Raw genomic sequence first — 19,670 nt, forward strand, 5'->3', positions numbered from 1 at the left:
ATTATACAGGTGATACTGCAAATGTTGGATACACGTTATATAGGCGATAGTGCTGTATATAATGATAGTATCACCTATATATCATATATACGGCAGTCTACATTCATTATATAGGCAATACTGCTTCTGATGTGTATATATGTTATATATAGGTGTTACTGCTGTGTATATATGTACGTGTGTGTGTGTGTATATATACATACACACACACACACACACACACACACACACACACCAGTATCACCTACATAACGACATATATACACAGAAGTATCACCTATATGCACATCAGTAGCAGTATTGCCTATATAATGTGTATAGACTGCTATATATATACATTATATAGGCGATACTGCTGTATATAATCACTATACCACAATATAATGTATGTATAGCAGTCTATATCCTATATAGGTGACACTGCTACTGATGTGTATATACCTTATATAGGTGATACTGCTGTGTATACATGTACATATATGTGTGTGTATATATATATATATATATATATATACATACATACACACACCGCAGTGTCACCTATATAAGGTATATACGCATCAGTAGCAGTGTCACCTATTAAGATATAGACTGCTATACATGCATCATAGTGGTATAGTGATCATATACAGCAGTATCACCTATATAATGTATATATAGCAGTCTATACACATTATATAGGCAATACTGCTGTATATACATTAAAAAATCATCTTGGGACTCACCCAGGTCCCTGAGATGGGGGGAGGTCGGGAGGATGAAGAGCTGAGGTGGGTCGGGTGACGGGTCCTGGCCAGCGTTGGCAGTGAAGTGGAGAGGAAGGATCATCCCAGGCATTGGTGAGCAGTCTGTCTGACGCTGGTGCAGGCCGGCCAGCGTCAGACACAGTCAGGCTATGCGCGCCGGCTTTTTCAAATATGTGCGCGCAGCCGCGCATGGTCTCCTCTCTCCTGCTTGCCCGCTCTGACATGGCCAGCGAGCACGCGCAGGAACTAGGACCGCGGCCGTGCTCGCACACTAGTGCGGGCCGCCGCGGCACTTCAGTGCAGGCAACGCGCGCGCACAGGACCTGACTAAAGGGCCGGCTGGAGGGACGCGGCGCGCTATGTATTAAAATCACTGCCGATCCTCCAGCGGCCCTGTGCACCTGCTCAGGCACCGGCCCGGGGGGCAGATGCATTCCTGCCACCCGGCCCAGTCCGCCCCTGCCCCATGTTCATCCTCTTCTGTGTTCTCTGGCTCCTCTTCAGATGGCGATGTTGGGGGCCGACCATGCTTCCTAACTGAGAATGCAGATAAACTGGTAAAATCAGTTAGGGCTACAATGGGCCTTAAGGATGAGAAGAAGTTCAGATCAGTAGAGGACGTTATGTTTGGTGGTTTGGAGGAGAAGAGGAAGCGTACCTTCCCAGTAAATACTAAAGTTAAAACCCTTATAGAAAAAGAGTGGAAGAAGCCTGAGAAGTCTGGTAGTCTTCCCTCAGCTTCTAAGAGACGATATCCTTTTGAGGAAAAGGATTCAGAAGTATGGGATAAAGCCCCTAAAATTGATGGTGCGGTGGCTAGGTCATCTAAAAGGTCATCCCTACCCTTAGAAGATTCAAAAAACCCTGTTTGGGAGAGAAGAAAAGACAAATCGCGGCGCCCTAAGTGCGTAAACACAATATTATAGTCTTTAAAGGGTGCACAATTTTATGCACTCACCTGATAAAAGATTAAAATGGCTTTAGATCGTGTATCCTCCAGATTCCCTCTGAGATACTTTTCAATATACAGGGCTTGCAGCTTGCATCGGGTGGATCCAAGTGAGAGAGCCAGAGTAAGGCTCACACTGGATAAGTAGTTCAAGAAAAGCACATCCAGCCCATGAATGGCAGCGCTTCCCAGGACTCACATTCAAAGATGATATTTCATATTTTTTTATTTCATAACTTAAAATAGAAGAGATACAACGCATTTCGGATACAGTATATATCCTTCAGGTATCATAAAAACACAGTACAAATCCTACTAGTATAAAATTCAATTACACTTATATATAGATAACAAAAAATATATTAGACAATATATATACCTGCGCTTATCCTAACAGAATATACTAGTATGCATACACTGTGGGTGGTTACCTTATTAATTGACGGGTAGTAAAGAATCCGTCTATAGATGTATAGGCAAAACAGGAAAAGCTTATGTGGAGGGACTGAAATGGTAAACGGTACAATAGTAAACACCAAACGTTTACAGAAATATAAATGTACAGGACTATTAATGTCACAAACACTAAGCTCATAAAATGGAATGGTGCCAATAAAAACAATAAAATATAATATATAATATATAATGGACTGTGCAGGACTAGTGAGTGCCCATATGATGCGTCCCCGATAAAGGACTATAGAAAGCGGAGGGCTAGTGAACTACCACCCTCAGAAGTGCATAGCCTGAAAACAAAGAAAAGGAGAGTCGCTATTGCATGTAACTGACTCTGGTTCATGCACTCAATGCACAGCAGGTGGGGATCCGGTACCTTGCTTGCAAGTACTCGTGGGAGTACACTGGCAGAGTGGCGCTTAGGGTGTCCGTTCACTTCTTGGCGGTAAGACAATAATAAGAAGAGTCTTTATACTTAGCTTCAATAGACGCTTGCTCTGAAAGTCCTCAGGCGGCTGGTATAGGCGCCGTCCCGGCCGGTGACGGACGCCCGCGCGGCCTGTATTGAGTCCTTTGCTATTCTGTGCAGGACCTGCTGTGACGTGACGAACCCTGATGAAGGAAACCGAAGTATTTCCGAAACGCATTGGTTTGGCTCCCACAGCGCACCGTATCATCACTGAAGGCACCACGTGACCTACTAGCACGTGACGCGCACGTCACAGCAGACCCCAGAGAACATGATTCGGGGGGGTTTTAACCCACCCCGCATTTGCGATCGCCGGTAATTAACCGTTTACCGGCGATCGCAAAAAAAAAAACAACAAAAAAAAAAAGCGATCTCTTTTTAATTTCTCTGTCCTCCGATGTGATCGCACATCGGAGGACAGAGAAAAGGGGTCCCAGGTGGCCCCCCAATACTCACCTAGCTCCCCCGATGCTCCTCGTGTCTCCCGGTGGGCGCCGCCATCTTCAAAATGGCGGGCGCAGTGCGCCCGCCGGCCGGCACCTGGAGAATCTTTGGGGTCTCGGCTGCTGGGGGTAGCCGAGACCCCAAAGAGCATGATCGGGGGTCGGTTTTACCGACCCCTGTTTTGCGATCGCCGGTAATTAACTGTTTACCGGCGATCGCAAAAAAAAAAAAAAAAGTAAAGTGTAATTCTCTGTCCTCTGATGTGATCGCACATCAAAGGACAGAGAAATAGGGGGATTCGGGGACCCTACAATACTCACCTGTGTCCCTGGATCCTCTTGCTGCTCCTCCTGGCCGCCGGCAGAAGAAAATGGCGGGCGCATGCGCAGTGCGCCCGCCATCTGTCTCCATCTGCCGGCCGGCAGGAGAACAGCAGTTGGGGCTAAAATTAGGGGTAGGGGTAGGGTTTGGGCTAGGGTTGGGGCTAAATTTAGGGTTGGGGCTAAATTTAGGGTTAGGCTTCTTTCACACTTACGTCGGTACGGGGCCGTCGCAATGCATCGGCCCGACATACCGACACACGTTGTGAATATTGTGCACAACGTGGGCAGCAGCTGTAGTTTTTCAACACATCCGCTGCCCAATCTATGTCCTGGGGAGGAGGGGGCGGAGTTACGGCCACGCATGCGCGGTCAGAAATGGCGGATGCGACGTACAAAAAAACGTTTCATTGAACTTTTTTTGTGCCGACGGTCCGCCAAAACACAACTGATCCAGTGCACGACGGACGCGACGTGTGGCCATCCGTCACGATCCGTCGGCAATACAAGTCTATGGGCAAAAAATGCATCCTGCGGGCACATTTGCAGGATCCGTTTCTTGTCCAAAACGACGGATTGCGACGGAATGCCAAACGACGCAAGTGTGAAAGTAGCCTTAGGGCTAGGGTTGGGGCTAAAGTTAGGGCTAGGGTTGGGGCTAAAGTTAGGGTTAGAGCTGGGATTAGGGTTAGGGTTTGGATTAGGGTTGGTATTAGGGTTAGGGTTGGCATTAGGGTTACGCTTGGGATTAGGGTTAGGTTTGGGATTAGGGTTAAGGTTAGGGTTGTGATTAGGGGTGTATTGGGATTAGGGTTAGGTTTGAGGTTAGGGTTGAGATTAGGATTAGGGGTGTGTTGGATTTAGGGTTTTGATTAGGGTTATGGTTAGGGTTGACATTAGGGTTGTTTTGGGGTAAGGGTTGTGATTATGGTTAGGGTTCGTGATTAGGATTATGGATCAGGTTGGGATTACGGTTAGGGGTGTGTTGGGGTTAGGGTTGGAGCTAGAATTGGGGGGTTTCCACTGTTTAGGTACATTAGGGGGTCTCCAAACACGACAGCCAATTTTGCGCTCAAAAAGTCAAATGGTGCTCCCTCCCTTCTGAGCTCTGCCGTGCGCCCAAACAGTGGGTTACCCCCACATATGGGGCATCAGCATACTCGGGATAAATTGGACAACAACTTCTGGGGTCCAATTTCTCTTGTTACCCTTGTGAAAATAAAAACTTGGGAGCTACAATATCTTTTTTTGTGAAAAAAAAAATATTTTTTATTTTCACGACTCTGCATTCTAAACTTCTGTGAAGCACTTGGGCATTCAAAGTTCTCACCACACATCTAGATAAGTTCCTTGGGGGGTCTAGTTTCCAAAATGGGGTCACTTGTGGGGGGTTACTACAGTTTAGGTACATCAGGGGCTCTGCAATCGCAACATAATGCCCACAGACCATTCTATCAAAGTCTGCATTCCAAAAAGGCGCTCCTTCCCTTCCGAGCTCTGCCGTGCGCCCAAACAGTGGTTTACCCCCACATATGGGGTACCAGCGTACTCAGGATAAATTGGACAACTTTTGGGGTCCAATTTCTCTTGTTACCCTTGTGAAAATAAAAACTTGGGGGTTAAAAAATCTTTTTTGTGGAGAAAAAAAATATTTTTTATTTTCACGGCTCTGCATTATAAACTTCTGTGAAGCAGTTGGGCATTCAAGGTTCTCACCACACATCTAGATAAGTTCCATGGGGAGTCTAGTTTCCATAATGGGGTCACTTGTGGGGGATTTCTACTGTTTAGGCACATCAGGGGCTCTCCAAACGCGACATTGCGTCCGATCTCAATTCCAGCCAATTCTACATTGAAAAAGTAAAACGGCGCTCTTTCTCTTCCAAGCTCTGCGGTGCGCCCAAACAGTGGTTTACCCCCACATATTGGGTATCGACGTACTCAGGAGAAATTGCACAACAACTTTAGTGGTCTAATTTCTCCTGTTACCCTTGTGAAAATAAGAATTTGTGGGCGAAAAGATCATTTTTGTGTAAACAAAAGCGATTTTTTATTTTCACGGCTCTACGTTATAAACTTCTGTGAAGCACTTGGGGGTTCAAAGTGCTCACCACACATCTAGATAAGTTCCTTAAGGGGTCTAGTTTCCAAAATGGTGTCACTTGTGGGGGGTTTCCACTGTTTAGGCACATCAGGGGCTCTCTAAACGTGACATGGCGTCTGATCTCAATTCCAGCCAATTCTGCATTGAAAAAGTCAAACGGCGCTCCTTCACTTCTAAGTTCTGCGGTGCGCCCAAAAAGTGGTTTACCCCCACATATGGGGTATTGGCGTATACAGGAGAAATTGCATAACAAAATTTATGGTTACATTTCTGTTTTTACACTTGTGAAAATAAAAAAATGGTTCTGAATTAAGATGTTTGCAAAAAAAAGTTAAATGTTCATTTTTTCCTTCCACATTGTTTCAGTTCCTGTGAAGCACGTAAAGGGTTAATAAACTTCTTGAATGTGGTTTTGAGAACCTTGATGGGTGTAGTTTTTAGAATGGTGTCACACTTCATTATTTTCTATCATATAGACCCCTCAAAATGACTTCAAATGTGATGTGGTCCCTAAAACAAAAAATGGTGTTGTAAAAATGAGAAATTGCTGGTCAACTTTTAACCCTTATAACTTCCTAACAAAAAAAATTTTTGTTTCCAAAATTGTGCTGATGTAAAGTAGACATGTGGGAAATGTTATTTATTAACTATTTTTCGTGACATCTCTCTCTGATTTAAGGGCATAAAAATACAAAGTTTGAAAATTGCAAAATTTTAACAATTTTCGCCATATTTCCATTTTTTTCATAAATAATCGCAAGTAATATCGAAGAAATGTTACCACTAACATGAAGTACAATATGTCACGAAAAAACAATCTCAGAATCAGCGGGATCCGTTGAAGCGTTCCAGAGTTATAACCTCATAAAGTGACAGTGGTCAGAATTGCAAAAATTGGCCTGGTCATTAAGTACCAAATTGGCTCTGTCACTAAGGGGTTAAGTAGTAGATGCCTTGAGAGACTATGTTTTAAAAAGCCATTTTTTGCTCTATTTCTGTGGCCATTAATGCGGGACCGCAGTGTCTGTACAGTGCGTCCCACATACTGCAAACCACAACTGCATATGATGACATGTACAACATGATCACTACTACAGGTGAGTCTTTGTGAGATTTCAAAGACATCACCAGTATTATTGCATTTAATAGTTTTAGCCCCATGATCTAGGATCCCACAGGTACAACATTTTTTGGAGTTACATGACCCTGTCTTGGGAAAACATCTCCCTGATAAACCAGGGATTACATATAGAAGGGGGAAAACTTTGGTGGCCCCCAGTAAATTAAAAAAACAGTTGGATCAAAAAAGAAAAAACATTTATAAAAAATAAGGATCAAACTTTATGTGGAGTTCTTCAAGGCACCGGAGTTTTTAAATGTAACTCCAAAAAATGTTGTACCTGTGGGATCCTAGATCATGGGGCTAAAACTATTAAATGCAATAATACTGGTGATGTCTTTGAAATCTCACAAAGACTCACCTGTAGTAGTGATCATGTTGTATATGTCATCACATGCAGTTGTGGTTTGCAGTATGTGGGACGCACTGTACAGACACTGCGGTCCCGCATTAATGGCCACAGAAATAGAGCAAAAAATGGCTTTTTAAAACATAGTCTCTCATGGCATCTACTACTTAAACATAATAAAATTTTTAACATAAAGGTAACTCCGGTGGAGCAGATACCCTCTGGAGTTGCAAACAGGAATGCTCTTTTAAACAGGAAAGAAACGTTTTGGATATATCGCTTGGGAACATTATTTCCAAATGGATTGAATGATATCATAGAGAGAGTTTAAAGGATATTTTATTTTTTATTTTTATTTATTTATTTTTTCTTGTGTTTTTTTTTTCTTTGATATATTTTTTTTTTTTTGCTCTTTCTTGCATCAATGTTAACAAGGCTGTATCAATCAGTGGGTGTTTTCCTGAACTTGGTCCACACCCCAAATCAAGTTTCTGAGACTGGGATAAAAGGTTTGATACTATATATAAGTGTAATTGAGTTTTATACTAGTAGGATTTGTACTGTGTTTTTATGATACCTGAAGAAGGATATATACTGTATCCGAAACGCGTTGTATCTCTTCTATTTTAAGTTATGAAATAAAAAAATATGAAATATCATCTTTGAATGTGAGTCCTGGGAAGCGCTGCCATTCATGGGCTGGATGTGCTTTTCTTGAACTACTTAGAAGATTCGGGCATCCTAAGAGACCCTTAAGATAAAAAAGCGGATCCTTTTTTAAAACATACCTGGGAGGCAGCCGCAGGAGGTCTAAAACCGGCAATAGCTGGAACATGTGTTGCCCGCTCCCTTATTGTTTGGCTGCAACAAATAGAGGATCAGTTGAAATCTAGAGTGCCGAGAGAAGAGGTCCTAGCCAATATGGCAATGGCACAAGGAGCGGCAGCCTTTATAGCAGATTCCTCAGCAGACTCTGTAAGACTAGCAGCTAGGGCAGCGGGATTGTCTAACGCGGCAAGACGTGCCTTTTGGTTAAAGGGGTGCCCAGGGGACTTAAGGTACCGTCACACTTAGCGACGCTGCAGCGGTACTGACAACGATCCGGATCGCTGCAGCGTCGCTGTTTGGTCGCTGGAGAGCTGTCACACAGACAGCTCTCCAGCGACCAACAATGCCGGTAACCAGGGTAAACATCGGGTAACTAAGCGCAGGGCCGCGCTTAGTAATCCGATGTTTACCCTAGTTACCATCCTAAAAGTAAAAAAAACAAACACTACATACTTACCTACAGCCGTCTGTCCTCCAGCGCTGTGCTCTGCTCTCCTCCTGTACTGTCTGTGAGCACAGCGGCCGGAAAGCAGAGCGGTGACGTCACCGCTCTGCTTTCCGGCTGACCGACGCTCACAGCCAGTACAGGAGGAGAGCAGAGCACAGCGCTGGAGGACAGACGGCTGTAGGTAAGTATGTAGTGTTTGTTTTTTTTACTTTTAGGATGGTAACCAGGGTAAACATCGGATTACTAAGCGCGGCCCTGCGCTTAGTTACCCGATGTTTACCCTGGTTACCAGTGAAGACATCGCTGAATCGGTGTCACACACGCCGATTCAGCGATGTCTACGGGGAGTCCAGCGACCAAATAAAGTTCTGGACTTTCTTCCCCGACCAGCGACAGCACAGCAGGGGCCTGATCGCTGCTGCCTGTCACACTGGACGATATCGCTAGCGAGGACGCTGCAACGTCACGGATCGCTAGCAATATCGTCTAGTGTGACGGTACCTTTACCCTCAAAAAATAGACTCTGTTCCATTCCAATGCGACGGCAAATTCCTCTTTGGTCAAAAGCTGGAGGACATTTTAGAAAAAGCAGGCGACAAGAAAAAAGGTTTTCCTCGCTTTCCAGTGGATATCAGAAGGCCTTATTTTCGGAGAGGAAGATTCAATAGAGGTCGCCCTCCGGGAGATAGAAGGAACTGGGACTATAGAGATAGAAAAGGATCTGGGTACATGTTTAAGGGCCCCTCCACATCCACAAAAAAGCCCTCCCAATGACGCCAAGCCAGAAGTAGTGGGAAGGCTTTCTTTCTTTCTTCACGCCTGGTTAAGTATTTCCCCCAGTCATTGGGCGTTAAATGTTGTCAGCGACGGACTAAAAATAAAATTTATTCATCCACCTCGACAGACTTTTGTGTTGACACCACGCAGAAAACTTCCAGAGGAACAGCTAGCTCTGGAAACAGAGGTATTGGGACTAGTTCTAAAAAAGGTCCTAGTAGAAATTCAAAGGGAAGAAAAGGGAGAAGGGTTTTATTCCCCTCTCTTTTTGATACGAAAACCAGATGGCTCACTAAGGACTATTGTCAACTTAAGAAAGCTCAATCGATATAATAATAAATTACTCCTTCAAAATGGAGTCGGTAAGCTCAGCGATAAAGATCCTGTTCCCGGACTGCTTCATGGCAGCTATAGACTTAAAAGACGCTTACTACCATGTCCCAATTCATCGGGCCTATCAAAATTTTCTGAGGGTAGCAGTGTTTGTCCAAGGGCAACTCAAGCACTACCAGTATGCTGCCCTTCCATTTGGTCTATCGATAGCGCCAAGAATATTTACAAAATTAATGTCAGAGGTCATGTCCTTCCTCCGTTCCCGGGATATAGTCATTGTTCTGTACCTAGACGACTTCCTTGTAATAGGCAGATCAGTGGATCACTGTCTTGCACAAATAGAAGAAGTGACTACGACCCTAGCAGTGTTAGGTTGGGAAATAAATGTCGCCAAGTCGAGATTAACACCAGAGAAAGTTCAGTCCTTCCTGGGGTTGGTTCTGGACTCCACGCGTCAACTCTGTCTCCTGCCGGAGAGCAAAATATCCAAAATACAAAGTCTTGTGGAATTGGGACATCAGCCTGTGATGACAGTAAGAAAGGCGATGTCCCTGCTAGGGTCACTAACATCCTGTATTCCCGCTGTAAAATGGGCACAGTTTCACCTGAGGCAATTACAGTGGGAGGTCCTGTCAACACAAAGGTTGTTAGAAGGGCATTTGGAGGGAAAAATTCACCTCTCGATACGCGTCAGAGATTCCTAGTCTGGTGGTCAGTAAGGGATCACTTGAGCTCAGGGGTTCAGTGGCTAACTCCGATAGAAGACGTGATCACAACGGACGTGAGTGGTACAGGATGGGGTGCACATGTAGGGACCCTTTCCATACAGGGATCCTGGTCCCATACAGAAAAACATCAGACATCCAATAAAAAAGAGTTATGGGCTGTAGAAAGGGCAGTAAGACATTTCCTTCCAATCCTTCAGGGTCTTCATACCAGAGTGATGTCCGACAATTACGCAGTAGTAGCCTATATCAATCATCAGGGGGAGCGAGGTTTTTTTCACTCATGAGGGCAACATCGGTGCTTCTTAAATTAGCAGAATTTCATCTGTCCCTCACAGCTCTGCACATAAAGGGGGTCGAAAACACGAAGGCGGACTACTTAAGTCGCAAAAAGCTAAGACAGGGAGAATGGTCGCTGAATCCCAGGGTGTTCCAACAAATAGTGCAGGCCTGGGGCGAACCGGTAATAGACTTGTTTGCCACGCTTCACAACAGGAAGGTGGAGAGGTTCTGCTCGTTAGACCCGAGGGGGAACCCGGTTGCAGTAGATGCCCTCCGAATACCGTGGAAGTTCAGCCTTACGTGTTTCCACCGATGGCATTAATTCCGGTAGTAGTAAGGAAGATCAGGATGGAGCAAGCAAGAGTGATTTTGATTTCTCCATTTTGGCCGAAGAGACCATGGTTTTCTCTCCTAAGGCAAATGTCGGTAACCGATCCATGGATCCTACCAGAGGTTCCGGACCTGCTTACCCAGGGTCCAGTATGCCACTCTCAAGTGAAGGGCTTCCATCTGGCAGCCTGGAATTTGAGAGGGCATTACTAAGCTGACAGGGATTCTCGTCAGGGCTAATCTCCACCCTGTTGAGAAGTAGGAAGCCGATTACATCGAGAATTTATGGTAGGACATGAAAGAGGTTTCTAGAGTTTTTAGGACAACCTTTGTCGGACGAGGCTCCTGTGGGTGCTATTTTAGAGTTTCTACAAGCAGGCTTACAACTAGGATTGGCTACCAATACGCTTAAGGTTCAGGTGTCGGCATTAGGAGCTTTATATAATTGTAATTTAGCCTCCAATAAGTGGGTAGCCCGTTTCATTAAATCATGTAGTAGGTCTAGACCTGTAGTAATTCAGAAAATTCCTCCCTGGGATTTAAATCTGGTTTTAGATGCTCTAACTAAAAGTCCCTTTGAGCCTTTGCAAGAGTTATCGATAAAATTTCTCACTCTAAAAACAGTGCTATTGGTAGCTTTGACATCCGCACGTAGAGTGAGTGACTTACAAGCCCTGTCCGTTTGTCCTCCATACACTCAGATATATGACGACAGGGTGGTTCTAAGACCAGATCCGGCTTATCTACCTAAAGTAGTTCTTAAATTTCATAGAAGTCAGGAGATTGTTTTACCCTCATTTTGTGTTAATCCTAAAAATCCAGGTGAGGAGAGGTTTCACACTCTTGATGTAAGAAGATCTATGTTACAGTACATATCCTTAACTAGTCAGTGGAGGAAAGATCAATCTCTATTTGTAGCTTTCAAGGGTAGTAGGAAAGGTCATGGGGTGTCCAAAGGTACAATTGCCAGATGGATTAGGGAGGCAATTAGCTTATCCTATGCTGCATGTGGCGTTCCGATCCCTGAAGGCATTAAGCTCACTCCACCAGGGCCGTGGCTACTTCCTGGGCTGAAAAAGCAGAGGTATCGATTGATCAGATATGTAAGGCCGACTACCGACTGAATTTATCTTCCTCTACTGACCTTACCTTTGGTAGAAGGGTGCTGCAAGCGGTGGTCCCTCCCTAAGGTGTTCCTTTCTCCAAAAATCTCTCAGGTGTGCTGTCATGGGAGACGGGAAAACACCAAGGTTACTTACTGGTAGCCGGTTTTTCCGGAGCCCATGACAGCACCTGTATATTCCCTTCCTTCTTCTTCACCCTTTGGTGTGCACTTTTAGTTGGGTGTTTTTGTTATTATTATAATGTGGTGGTAGATTACCATGTGAACTAACCAAGGGGGCCTCTCATGCTCTGAAAACCAACGGAAGCGAGGGAGAGGTACCGCACTTTTATTTCAGTAGGTTTCCTGTCCTGACTGGGCGGATCCCCTCTCTCAGGTGTGCTGTCATGGGCTCCGGAAAAACCGGCTACCAGTAAGTAACCTTGGTGTTTCTCTTTAGCAGCGGGCACAGGCTTTGGCCACAGTACCCGGCTCCTACCTCCTGTGCCCCGCTACTCCACTGCTGCCAACCCCCTCCATCTTCTGGGACCCTCATTTGAGTATAAGTCGAGGGGGGTGTTTTTAGCACAAAAAATGTGCTGAAAAACTCGGCTTATACTCAAGTATATACGGTAAATGGACAATTATCTCAAAAGCTCTTTAATGGAATGCATGGCATATTCCCTTGTTTATACATCATCAATAAATCAGGTAAAAGGTCTGGAGCTGATTCCAGGTGTTTCATTTGTATTTGGAAGCTGTTGCCATGCACCCACAACTTGCAGTCAAAGGATCTCTCAATGGAAGAGAAACATACCATCATTAGGCTGAAAAAAAAAAGAATAAGAAATCCATCAGGGAGATAGCAGAAATGTTCAGAGTGGCCACATCAACAATTTGGTTCATTCTGCAAAAATAGAGCACACTCATGATGTTGGGAACTCAAAAACGCCTGGACGTTTACAGAATACAACAGTGTTGGATGATCATAACATCCTTTCCATGATGAAGAAAACCCCTTCACAACATGCACTCAAGTAAAGGACACTCTCCAGGAAGTAGGTGTTTAAGTATATAAGTCTATCATAAAGGGAATGCTTCAAGAGAACAAATACAGAGGATTCACCACATGGCACAAACCATTAATCAGCCTTAAAAATAGAAAAGCCAAATTAGACTTTGCCATAAAAAAACATCTAAAGAAGCCAGTCAGTTTTGGAAAAGTATTCTTTGGACAGATGAAACTGAAATCAACCTGTAACCAACACCTATAAATATCCCTAATGTAAAGCCATGAAGGAAGCATACAATACACCGAAAAACCAACCTTCACACCAAGGCCATAAGATAAAAATATATATAATCTTTATTAAATACAATACATATTAAAATCAGATAATGGTGGGTGAAATACCCAGAGCACAAAACAAAAGGTGGGTAACCCAGAGCAAAAGTTCCATAAATAACATCGCTAGTGAAGACAACATAAGCCAGCAAAGTGCCAATGTGCAATTGATCATGTACACACATACATATAATAGAAGTAAACAGTAACCTGTATATTTACCAAATGGAGCGCTCCTGGGGACCCACCACACCCGATGCGCGTTTCGCACCGAAATGCTTCGTCTGGGGGTCGGGTGCGAAACGCGCGTCGGGTGTGGTGGGTCCCCAGGAGCGCTCCATTTGGTAAATATACAGGTTACTGTTTACTTCTATTATATGTATGTGTGTACATGATCAATTGCACATTGGCACTTTGCTGGCTTATGTTGTCTTCACTAGCGATGTTATTTATGGAACTTTTGCTCTGGGTTACCCACCTTTTGTTCTGTGCTCTGGGTATTTCACCCGCCATTATCTGATTTTAATATGTATTGTATTTAATAAAGATTATATATATTTTTATCTTATGGCCTTGGTGTGAAGGTTGGTTATTCGGTGTATTGAAATCAACCTGTACCAGAATGATGAGAAGAAGAAAGTATATTCTCTAACTGGGTCGCTGTGACCAGTGGGGTACCGCAGGGGTCCGTGTTGGGACCTATTCTCTTCAACATATTTATTAATGATCTGGTAGAAGGTTTACACAGTAAAATATAGATATTTGCAGATGATACAAAACTATGTAAAGCAGTTAATACAAGAGAAGATAGTATTCTGCTACAGATGGATCTGGATAAGTTGGAAACTTGGGACGAAAGGTGGCAGATGCGGTTTAACAATGTAAGGTTATACACATGGGAAGGAGGAATCAATATCACATTACAAACTGAACGGGAAACCACTGGGTAAATCTGGCATGGAGAAGGTCTTGGGGATCCTAGTTAATGATAAACTTACCTGGAGCAGCCAGTGCCAGGCCGCTGCTGCCAAAGCAAACCGGATCATGGGATGCATTAAAAGAGGTCTGGATACACATGATGAGAACATTATACTGCCTCTGTACAAATCCCTGGTTAGACCACACATGGAGTACTGTGTACAGTTTTGGGCACCGATGCTCAGGAAGGATATAATGGAACTAGAGCGACTACAAAGGAGGGCAACAATTCATAAAGGGGATGTGGGAACTACAATACCCAGAGAGATTAGCAAAATGAGGATTATTTAGTCTAGAAAAAAGACAACTGAGGGGCGATCTCATAACCATGTATAAGTATATAAGGGGACAATACAAATATCTCTCCGAGGATCTGTTTATACCAAGGATCGTGAAGGTCACAAGGAGGCATTCTGTGCGTCTGGAGGAGAGGTTTTTCCACCAACATAGAAGAGGATTCTTTACTGTTAGGGCAGTGAGAATCTGGAATTGCTTGCCTGAGGCGGTGGTGATGGCGAACTCAGTCGAGGGGTTCAATAAAGGCCTGGATGTCTTCTTGGAGCATAGCAATATTGTATCTTACAGTTATTAGGTTCTTTAGAAGGACATAGATCTGGGGATTTATTCTGACGGAATATAGGCTGAACTGGATGGACAAATGTCTTTTTTCGGCCTTGCTAACTATGTTACTATGTTAAAGTATGGAGAAAGCTTAGAGCGGCTCATGATCCAAAGCACATAGTCATGCTCCTGGATTTGATCCCTTGAGTTTGTGTTCTGTGCTCGGATTATCTTTCTGCCAAGCCAGCGGAGGCACACCTTTTCTCTGGGTGTTTGGGTTCTGCTTTTCTGGCTGCAGTCTGCTTATCTTTACACAGGTGTTTTTAATTGTGCCTTTTGGGTTCAGCGTTATATTTTGTCCCTCTGCTGGAGTTTCCTTCTGGTGATGGATTCATTTGGATGTTCTGACATTCTATTGATGTTTGGATCCAGTCTGTGAGATTCCAGCTAAGATTTTTTTGCTTTTCTGTTTCTTTGCTATACTTTGCGCCTATCTTCTGTTTTTCATTAGGAAGTAGGCAGTATATTTGTTAACAATACTTGCTTTATTCTTTGTTTAGTATTTCATTATTTAGTTTACTCACTTTGGGATCTTTCCTTTGTTCAGCACACTTCTGTTCTTGTAGGCAAATCGCACTCTTCTCTGCCCCTCCGATTCTTTAGGAGGAGCGTGAAGCAACTCCTCTGCCTTCCAGGCAGTTTAGGCCAGAGGTGCCATCTCATAGTCTGTGGTTAGATCTTTCTCTGCACCCGCAGGCACCATGAGGGACTGCGGCGTGTGGATATCTAGTCTGTACAGGACACGGCAGTTTTTAGTGTAACACCTATTTTTCCGAATTAGTTGCTACAGAGGCATATATTATGGCTGGCTAGTTGAATGAAGAGCCACAGATGCTGTCAGGTAAAAGTCAGTTCTCCGGGCTTTTGTCCAGTGGCAACAGATTACTGTCATGGCTGAAGGATTGGGTCCTGTGAAATGAGTTAGTGACTTGTTGTTCTCTTCCTATCGAAATAAAGGTGCTCCCTCAGCTGATCTGAGCTTATGTTTATGAAGGACAAGCAGTAAAACATACGATTGCCACTGTGAGTGAGTGATCGGCGGACAGCAATGATATGTGCGGCTTTAGTTCTACAGACCTGGCTTCTTATTTTCTCATCATTTTTGTCTTTTTTAGGTTAACCAAAAAGTACCTGCGAGAACTGTGCAAGCAACATAAACTGTATACCACCCCGTATCTCAATGACACATTGTACTTACACTACAAAGGTGGGTAAAAAAACAAGAACATTTCCAATTCACAGTCTTAATTGGTTCTTATGGCTCATTAAGACAAGCGTATCAATCAGACATGTGCTGTATTCATCCGGGCAGCACACTGACCCTTGTCAGTCAACAGTACTATTCAAATGACTGATTTTCCTCACGTAGAAATAAAAAACATGAGGCACTCTGTGTAACATCGTGGACAACAGATGAAGGCAAGTCGGAGGGTTGAGCTCTCAACTGATCAGGTTGTAGATGGCCCGAGGAAGAAGTAGGTCCTACTCCGAAACTCGTGGCAATAAATTGTGTGTTTTTTATACTTACCGCTTTTAGTAACCTTTACCAGCGGGAGAGCCCAGGGTCCACCGCACTCCTCTTTACTTGATTTTCCTCACGGTCACTGCATGCACGACTTTGGTTTGATTTGTGGACCAGATTAGTGCTTGTCAATAGCATGCTGCTCCTGCCCTCGTCTGATATTCGGATGAGCACACTCGGAGCCAGTCACATCCACCATTTTTGACCCAATTTTTGCACAGTTGTCTGTCCCTGGCCTTTGGATTATTCCTTGGAACCTAAGCCTAATTCATATTGAAAAGACTAGATATAAGGCAGTGTGGTTGTTAGCACTCAGATGGTCTCCCAAGACTCGCCATTGAACTCAAAGTACAATCTCAATCTTTGGGTACCTGCAGGCGAGCGTATAAGCCATTTGTGTGCTATCCGATTTTTAATCGTCCAACTTCGGATGATACTCACCCATTCAAGTTTATGTCAGACTATGCATTTTAATTTCCCAGAGGAGCATGCATGGCTTATAAATCTCCTCAATCTGACATGCCAGGCTTGGCTTGTCACTCTCCACAAGGAGAAACGTTACCCCATAAAGCCCAGACTCACCTAGCAAAAATCGAATCTCATACTTTGCACTGATGATGTGCGGTACCCCAAAACACTGTCTGCAAACTGAGATTCTGGTTTGGCTTGTATCCTAAGTCATATTGCATGGCTCGTAAAAGAGTCAATATTGACTTTTAGGATTGCCGCTTCCAATACGTGGTGCTAGAATTCTTGTCCTCTTCCTCTCTGAAGAGACCATTTGCATATTTAATTTCCCAGAGGAGTATGCTTAGTTTTAAAGTCTCCTCACTCTGACATGCCAGGCTTGGATTGTCACCACAATGAGGAACGTTAATAAGAATAAAATGAGATTACACAAAGAACCATCAGAGTGGCATCCGATTTTTACAGATGAATTTCTTTTATAAACCTAGGGAACTGTATGTGATCATTTACAGGTATTGATGTACTTATATGAAAATGGACCACACATAGATGTCACGCAGACGTAAAAAACGAACACATAAATGGGACATGCCTGAAAATCTCCTGAAAGTTAGAAAAAAAAATCGTCTTAGTTTTCTGGTTTAAACTCGGACAATTTTTCATACGCTCATCTGAAGGCATTCTTAATTATTTGCAGTGGCCCCACATTGTCCCCCTGAGCAGAAGCCAGTTTTTACCGTGGCCCCACTCTCAGGCTTTACAGAGGGTTCCCACTATCGGGTGTATGGTCTTTAGTAATGTCACCCTTTGTGAAATGTACATCTTTTTGCTGCCTGCTACAGTAAAAAAACTGTTCTTCACATCAGTTTTGTTCTCCTCACTTAGGATTTACGCGTTTGGAAAATCTGGAGGAATACACAGGCCTGAAATGCCTTTGGTTGGAATGTAATGGTCTGCAGAGGATTGAGAATCTGGAGGCGCAGACAGAACTGCGCTGTCTCTTTTTACATCAAAACATAATCAACAAAATTGAGAATCTCGAACACCTTCAAAAACTGGACTCCATTAACCTCTCCAACAATTACATCAAGACTATAGAAAACCTATGTGAGTGCCGAGGTTAACGGTCATCTTTATATGCATATGTTTATATAGGAGTGGGTGATGTTAATACTCATTTTATAGGTCTCCCATATACTCTGATGTGAAAGAACTTGAAAAATGAACAAGTAGATGGCAGTTAGTTAAGGAGGTAATTCTCATCTCAAACACTTATGGTAGGGGTGCACAACATTTGTTGGTTAAAGGGCCACATTGCCATACTGAATCAATCCGCAACAAAAATGTGAAGGGGTACTTAAATGAATACATCATTAGAACCATGATTAGTACATTAATACATCCACACAACCAAGTTATCAAGTTTTCAGTATTTGAGGGGGATTTGGAGAGTTTCTGCTTAAAAAAAAATCAGGATGAATACACACTAATTTAACTGAGTTTTTGTGGCAGGCACTCGCCAAATCCTCCTCATAATCTATAAGTTTTGAGGATTTTTAAATGTTATCATAGCCATGAAGTACAATATGGATAGCTATTTGTACAAGATCAGAACCACTGTTAGCACATGTATACAAGCCAGAACCACCATCAGTACATGAATGCAGAACCACCATCAGTACATGAATGCAGCACCAGAACCATTGTCAGTAAATGCATACAGCACCAAGCTTAGTAGAGCGATGAATTGTAATGTCAGATCAGCCTCATATATAATTGCATTGCTTGAACCTACAATTTCCCAGTATGACCTTAACAATGGTAAGAAAATGCTGGGAGTTGTTACCAGCCATCATCAGACTGTGAACCATACAGGAACTACAGCAATGAAGAGACAGTTAGAATCACAAATAAATGTTTGCATCCGGGTACTTTATAGGTGACATTTTCTCTCCTTCAAGTTGTTCCCATTCCTTTTGTCTCCGTGTTATACAGACACCCAGAGTTTCCTCTTCTGCATCTTCAGCCTCACATCCTGACACGGTGCCCTTAAAAATAAAAGTATTATTTTACGGCCCCATAAATATAGATCTATCCCATGCTGCGCCCCGAATAAATTGTTGCCCCTCACTATGCTTCCTGTACAAAATATCCTTCTCACACTGCCCTTCTCCATAATATCCCCCCAAATTACTCCTTTCTATAATATATCCTCCACACAGCCTCTCTGCATGAAGTCCCCGCTACCGTACATTATACTGTTACACCATTCACAACCCCCCAATTCATCCATAAGGTCCCCCATTGTCCCATAATGTTCCCTATTTCCCCATAATGTGCCCCATAATATTCCCCATTGCTCTAAAATCGCCCCATAGTGTCCTCCATTACCACGTAGTGTTCCCCATTGCACCATAATCGCCCCATAGTATCCTCCATTGCTCCATAATGTCCCTCATTGCCCCATACAGTTCTTGAAAGGGCCTCCATAGTATTCCCCATTGCCCCTTAATGTTCCCCATTGCCTCATAATGTCCCCCATAATGGCCTACATTGTGAGCCCATTGTCCCATATTGTTCCCAATTGCTCCGTAATGACCTCTGGGAAGTAACACTAAGCACAAAACAAACATTTGATCTTCAGCTGCTGGAGCGCTAACTATTGCCCACCGTGACCTCTGGGGCCGGGCGCCAGCAGCAGTATGATAACGTCAGTAGTGTACTGTCCTCATTACGCCGCTGCATATCAGGGCTGGGACAGATGAGCACTGTTCTGCCCCAGTACCAGTGCCACAGTTATCAAATATATTTGCATATAAAGGACGCGGATACATTTGAATTTAGTAAGGAGGAAGGAGCAGCTCTACGGACCGCACAACACACATCGGCGGCGGCATGTCGCCCACGGGCAGCATGTTGTACAGGCCTGACTTATGATATATCCACCTCTTGGA

General features: G+C 43.7%; 1 protein-coding gene across 3 annotated transcripts in view; it reads left to right on the top strand.

Moving 5' to 3' along the window:
* DNAAF1 (dynein axonemal assembly factor 1) overlaps positions 1-19,670 on the top strand; it is a 123,189-nt gene that overhangs the window by 76,992 nt on the left and 26,527 nt on the right. For all 3 annotated transcript variants that reach the window (XM_069738647.1, XM_069738648.1, XM_069738646.1), the window contains exons 3-4: positions 15,842-15,933; positions 17,602-17,823. In XM_069738647.1, coding sequence (XP_069594748.1) covers positions 15,842-15,933; positions 17,602-17,823 — 314 coding nt within the window. The remainder of the gene's footprint in view (positions 1-15,841; positions 15,934-17,601; positions 17,824-19,670) is intronic.

The sequence above is a fragment of the Ranitomeya imitator genome, chromosome 9, assembly GCF_032444005.1.
Source record: "Ranitomeya imitator isolate aRanImi1 chromosome 9, aRanImi1.pri, whole genome shotgun sequence".
Lineage (NCBI taxonomy): Eukaryota > Metazoa > Chordata > Amphibia > Anura > Dendrobatidae > Ranitomeya > Ranitomeya imitator.